We start from the raw sequence: 7006 nt of genomic DNA on the forward strand, positions 1-7006 counted from the left end.
TGCCTATGTGGCTCCCTGTGTGGTGGCGCATCATGGGAGTGGTAACAGACGGAGATGCATGCAGAGGGTACTCAGCAAAGAGAGCCAAATGAACAAATGAATGAATGAATGTAGTAGGTAATTTCCTCAGAATTCCCTAGCATATTGGCATGCCAATCTCATTGTAGACACAGTATTTCAGCAGTGCATACTCATAAATACATTAATCCCTCTTAGAGTGACAGCCAATTAGTTGCTTTCAAACCAGTCACCACAAGCTCAAATCTGCGCTCATTCCTTTTCAAGTTCCTCTTCCTTCCTCCACCCCTATCTCTTCTCTTATTAATGTCAAGAAAATAAATACCCACAAAGGCCTTGTTTCCCCATAATCATTAAAAAGATCATTTAAATGTGTCAGGTTGAAAGTTAAAAAAATAAAATAAAATAAAACCACACCAGTAGGTTTCCACAGACCTGGAAGCAACACCCCTTATTGAGGAGTGTCAGGAAAAGAAGCCAGAAGACCAGGCCCCTGTCCTCAGTGACAGTCTGAGTCTTTCATGAGTGTTGCAGCCAATCCTGCTGGCCATCCTGAGCCCTGCTCCTGCTATTAAGTACAAAGAAGAAAGTGTGTGACATGTCAGTAGATGTGTGCTGTATGGACAGGTGATGTGTGTGCTGTGTGCATACAGTTTATGTATATGCTTTATGTAATATGTTGGATGGATATTATCAAGATTGCATACTTATGGGGGCATAAGTTAATATAGCCAGTGAGGAAATCAATATGAAGGTTCCTCATGGAACCTGATTCAGCTGTACAATTCTTGGAGAACACCTGAAGGATTCTAAGTCAGCACACGACAGAGACTTGCACACTCATGTTTACTGTAGCCTTGTTCACAGTGGTCAATATATGGAGGTGACCTAGATGCCACACAAGAACAGATGAAGAAATGTTACTGTCCTCAATGGGGTTTTGTTCAACCAAAAAGAAGAATGAAATTACATTCATAGAAAAGTGGGGTGATTGTCGGCCATCGTGTTAAGGAAAATATGTGTGATACACACGAGGAGAAATATCACATTTCCTCCCACTTGCATAATTTAGATTTAAATATATGTATATGCTGAAAATAGAAAAGGGGCTATATGGAGAAAGATAGCACCTAATTGGGGTGGGGGAAGACAAAAAAGGATATGGAAAGGAAAAAGGGAGACAGACCTCATATATTCTTATTCACATGCAGAAGGGTATCTTTTCAGGGAGAAGGGACCAGGAGGAGGGAAGGGAGAAGGATGGGATCAACATGTGAGGTGTAATGAAATGTGTGTATAAAATTTCATGAGAAACCCCAGTATGTATGCTTACTGAAACATCAATAGGAAACAACGTGATCACATGCTTGCTTGGATGCATGGCTGGGGTGAGCACGTGGTCCAGTGTTTATTTGTCATGTACAAGGTGATATTGAGTGTGAACCTCAATAGCTGAAAGTAAAAGTCTGATTGGATGGAAACATTTTAGCTCCACATCAGAAGGCTCTGGCACTTCACAAAACCTCTACGGCTGATTAATGCAATGACTCAGTCGGCTTTGGTTTTTTTTTTTTTTTTCTAACAATCACTAAAATATTACACACAGTTTAGACCCAGAGAGAGCTTTGATCATTGACTCTCTCCTATTTATGGTGTAATTTGGCCCCAGAGTGCCAAAAAGCTACCCAATGTGACACAGCACTGTCAAGTGGCATGGTGAACTGCCATGAGGGCAGTGTCCCTCCCATCCCACAGTGTGCTCCCCTCTCAGGCCCTCAGCAATCACTTCTCTTATTTTCCACACTGCTGTTGAGATAGTCATTTGGTCCAACAGCCAGCCAGACCTTTCTTGCATCATCTGCCTAGGAAAAGCCTCCTCATCCAATGCACAGGGGATAGCAGGGAACTGGACAACCAAGACTAGCTCCTGCTACCACTGGGGACAAAGCAAATCCAGCATAAAGCTACAAAAGCCAAGAAAGCGGCATTTGGCATAAGAGACCATACTCACCCTGCTTGGAATCCAGCCAAGCGATGCACAGCCAGGATCTTTTCAGAATCCAAGCCCTAATAGTCTCCCTGTCCACCCTCATCTTCTGGGTGCCTGTAGTTCCCAGACCACATCATTTTCCTTCCCTTCCCATGTGCTATGGGTCATCTGCATACACCTTAGTCTCTGCCCAGTGCACAGCTTCCCCAAGAAACACCCTGAACCTACCCTTAAAAGTTCAGCTTCTCCCGAGAGGGCCTTTCCTTTTCCTTCTATGCAGAGTTGGTATTTCATCCCTATTGGCTTGTGCTTCTCCCTCCTAGCCCTCCAGGTGTGAGGTCACTTCACTTGTCTGGCTCCTGGTCTAACCAGGAGCTCCTCCAGGGAAGACTTCCTCTATTCATTAGCACCCAGGCCTTAGACCACCAGACGGAATTGTTAGCTGTCTCCTGGAGTACAGGAGTGGGTTTGGGGGAACATGTGCTTATTATGTTTCTAAGTCACAAATCTAGGAACTTAAAATGATAGACATGTTACTTTGAAGTTTTTGATAGTCATAGCCTGACCTGGCCCTGCCCTTAGGATGCCACAAACTACAATCAAGGTGTATTACCCAGGCTCTGGGATCATCCAGAGACAAAACCGGAGAAAACAACATCACACTTACCTGAGTCGACAGATTTGGAATAGGACTGAGCACCCGGCTTCTTGCTGGACTTTAGCTGGGGGTTAGCATCAGCTCACTGCTTATAGCATCAGACAAGCAAGACCAAGTTCTGTTTTATGAAGCACAATCACTAACATGCCACTGTAATGATTAGGACAAGGTGATAGGCCCCACCCACCTCAGGGGAAGGGATTGGATACACAGAGATGAAAGCAGGGAACTCAGGAACGGTCCTCAGGTCTTCCTACGATGGAAAATGCTGAGCTTTGACCAGGAAATGTCCCCCAGACTCTAGTGTTAAATTCTAGGCTCCCCAGTTGATGGCATGATTGTGAGAGGAGCAGTAAACTTTGGAACCTGGCTGAAGCAATGGAGTCCCTGACAGTAGGTAGTTATAAAATCATCATGTCCCTGGCCTCATTCGGTCTCTTCTTTGCTTCCTGTTTGCCATGAGGTGAACAGCTTCCCTCTACCATACTCTTGCTCCATGATGTATCTGCAGTCCATAAGCAAAGGAAATTCTTCCTCTTTTAAATTGTTTCTCCCAGATAAGATTAGCATCGATATGATAAAAAGTTTAAGAAATAAAGAATTACTGAATTGGGATAGTGAGTTTCGTGTTGTGTTGTTGTCTGACAAGGTCTCATGTATACAAGGCTGCCTGAAAACGTATCATGTAGCCCAAGGGAGAACTTGAGCTTCTGATCCTCCTGGTTCTACATCTAGAGAGGTGGGATTAGGCGTGTGCCTCAGTGATCTGTCATGTGGCACTTGGAGTAAAGCTTGCACTTCTCTCTGCTAGGTAAGCCCTCTGCCAACTGAGCTGCATCCCAGGCCTACTGGTCGGTCCCTTGCCATGAAGTGTCTTTTCCCTCTGGCTCTCTTGCAGGTGGCTTCACTTCTGCAAGCAAATCGTGTCTGGGAAAAGATACAGCTCCAGTGGCCTCATGTCTTGGGAAAGGAGAATCCATTCAACTCTCAGATTGAAGAGGTGTTTGGAGACCAAGGAGGACACTGAGTCTCTGGGGAAGGAGCATCACTGGGGGAGAGAAAGATGGATAAACCCTCCCACCTGCTCATTTCAGGGGCTGCTGTGCAACAGGCCCAGAAGACCTTCTTCAGCGGCCTCTCTGCAGACCACTTTCCTCTCAGTTGGGGACAGACCTTAATGGCAATGTCCATTAATGGCATTGTCCTTTGCTTCCCACAGCAAGTCTCCTCTGCTCAACTCTGAAACACCTTTTCCAATTTTTTATTAGGTATTTTCTTCATTTACATTTCAGATGCTATCCCAAAAATCCCCTATACCTTTAAGCTGATTATCTTGGGTATTTGTTATAGTAGTAAATAACTTACTTCACAATTAATAATCTAGAGATGATTTAAAGTACATAGGCGTGTGTAGGTTATATACAAATACTATATACCATTTTATACAAGGATCCTGATCAGAGTTCCTGTGCTTATATGAACTTCAATCTGTACTAGAATCTTCTCTCCATCTCTGTGGGCAATTGACTCCAGGACTTGCAAGGATACCAGGGTCTGAGGACATTCAAGTTCCTTGTAAAGGAAAGTCTAGCAATCACTTTCTTTTCTGTGTCTCCCTTTCCTCAACCTTTTCTGAGCATGCCACAGATTTAGGGTTCAATCTTTGTATGCCCAGAGGTACCCCTGTGCTTGGTGTAGCCCACAGGTATGAGACAGTCGGTCCCACAGTGGCAAGTGGGGACAAGTGAAATCATGCACAGGTCTCCTCAGTTACTGGCATTCGGTGGACTTCTTACATCAGCCCCCTTAACTTACAGCAATGACCTGAACACATTCTTATAGCAATGCTGTCCCACCCCCACCCCTTACAGCCCTGATTCTCTTGTCCTGCTTCCAAAATAAACCGTCTGCACCCCAATATTTGCCTCAATAAAGACAAAGTTCTAAGGTTGGTGTGGGCATAATTGTGTCATCAAGAGTTCACGATTCATGCTTTATCATTGAATGTATTTCTGGCAATGAAATACTAGGTACCATTAGAAACCAAATCTACTCACCAGGCACACCTGAGGCCTGGAAGCCAACATCACCAACTAGCCTCCAGTTCCATTCATCTCATATCTTGTTCCTCATCCATGGCCCATGTGCTGGTTAACCTTTGTCCACTTACCACTAACTGGAGTTATCTGGGAAGAGAGAACCTCAGCTGAGGTATTGTCTCCATAAGAATCACCTGTGGACAGTTCTATAGGACATTTCTTGATTAGTGATTGATGTGGTTGATTACCAATTATAATGGACAAGCCGAGCCCAGACTTGGTGTTACTACCCCTGGTGGTCCTGTGTTGCATAAAAAAAGCAGACTAAGCAAGCCAAGAGAAGCAAGCCAATAAGCACTGCTGCCTTTGCCATGGCTTCCCATGACAATGGACTGTAACTCATAAGCTGAAAACATTATGTTGGAAACACCATGCTTTCACAAGCTTCAAAATGCATGTGGACACATTTTGAAGGTCTCTCCTGGGGCCTTGGAAGGTACACTGGGAATTTTCAGTCATCCTAGAAGCTTGAGTTCCTTTCATGGGTTGTTTGCCAAGACTTATGTAAGTTTTGATGGGGGAGGGAGCAATAACTTTAAAAATGTTACACCATTCATTTCCCTCACAGCACCATTCTCGGTTGAGCACAACCTGAGCATGTGCCCTGAGGCAGATCCACCAGAGGCACTGGCGTACTGCCAGGGACTACTCTTTAAAGGAGACAATAAGAACGTGGGAAATGAGTTTGAGAGTGCAAGGCTTGGGTGTAAGTCTGGAAGCCGAGCATGCTTACTTTCCAATGTGTCCTCTTATGCAATCTTGCCAATCACACAACTCATTTCAGTGTTTTGGCATCTCATATTACTTTTAAGCACCAGTACTTGTTACAATGTAATTTTGTTACTGGTTTTATTTGAAATCTTAATCATTCCGTCTCAATAAAGCTCAGAGAGTCCTGCACTAAAACTGCTTATTGCTTTAACAAGAAGTCTATCTACTTCTCTTCATTCCAAAGCATCTATAGTTGAGGCTAGAGAGGTGGCTTAGTGGCTAAGAGCACTGACTCCTCTTACTTTAAGGAGCCACATTCAATGCCCAGCACCTGCATCAAGACTCACAACTATCTGTAAACTTGGTTCCAGTGGATCTGACACCCTGCTCTGGGCTGTAACAGGTACCAGTATACATGTAGTACACAGTCATGCATGCAAGTGAAACACCTACAAATAAAATAATTTCTAAAATTTCCACAGCATCTCATTGCTGTTCTAACTTCTGTTTCCCAAAATACACATGAAGTTGGTTGTCTTTTATTGCTTTGCTGCTGGGTGAGGGGAAGGGAAAGCTAGCACAGAATTTATTTTAAGGTCTTATCTTCCAGATGGCCAAAGGGACCAGACTTATGTTAAAAGTTGTAAGGACCAGGCTAGAGAGATGGCTCAGTGGCTAGGAGCACCTGCTGTTCACAACCACCCATAACTACAGAAATCCAACTCCCTCTTCAGACCTCTCATGTGGTACATATAAATACATGCAAGCAAAACACTCCTCATATAAAGTGAATTAATCTTTATTAAAGAAAATACCTGCATTTAAGGAAAAAATTGTGAGGAATCCAGTGGAACTGAATAGGAAGACTGTCAGAGCAAAAGGAGGAGCTCCAGTGCCCTTCTTCCTGCCACTGCCAAGAACCCTGCCTAGAGTCTCTTACAGTTACCTTGCTGTGTAATTGAGCCATGAGTTACCTTGCTGTGTAATTGAACCATGTAATACTCTGCTCTCTGTCACTCTCACAAGATAGCTGTGATAATTAACTTATATTAAGAGCAGATTTGTTTTGACTCATAGTTGTTTAGTTCTGCACATGTTCAAATGGACTCATTGTTGAGATCCCAAGACAGGGCCGTGTATCTTGTCAGAAGACTGTGGTAGAGCAAAACCTCTCATGACAGAGCTAGGGAGCAAGAGCACAAGAAGAAGCCAAACTGTTAGAATATTCTGCAGCAGCAGGCACCCAGCCACCTAAAGTCTTCTCACCATGTTTCACCTCTTTGAAGCTTAACCCACTCCCCAAAACCCCAGGCACCAAACCTTTAACATCTAAACCTCTGAGAAATGTTTAGCATCCTAAGAATAGCACAGCAACTCCAGCTCCAGACTGGCTCAGCCCAAGAGGGCACTAATGGCTGAGACCTGAACCCTGATCAGATTCCTGAGCACTGAGGAATCAAGGGGCACAAGAGAACCATTGGCTCTATGTCTTAGTTAAGGTTTTACTGCTGTGAAGAGACACCAGGACAA

At 44.1% G+C, this 7006-nt stretch overlaps 1 protein-coding gene across 2 annotated transcripts in view; it reads left to right on the forward strand.

The window, feature by feature from the left end:
• The window catches only part of Aoah (acyloxyacyl hydrolase), a 202897-nt gene extending 198284 nt beyond the window's left edge, over positions 1–4613 (forward strand). For both annotated transcript variants that reach the window (XM_021180609.2, XM_029468428.1), the window contains exon 21: positions 3565–4613. In XM_021180609.2, coding sequence (XP_021036268.1) covers positions 3565–3693 — 129 coding nt within the window. In that variant the 3' untranslated portion in view covers positions 3694–4613. The remainder of the gene's footprint in view (positions 1–3564) is intronic.
• Positions 4614–7006: the final 2393 nt, after the last annotated feature.

The sequence above is a fragment of the Mus caroli genome, chromosome 13 (genome assembly GCF_900094665.2).
Source record: "Mus caroli chromosome 13, CAROLI_EIJ_v1.1, whole genome shotgun sequence".
NCBI lineage: Eukaryota > Metazoa > Chordata > Mammalia > Rodentia > Muridae > Mus > Mus caroli.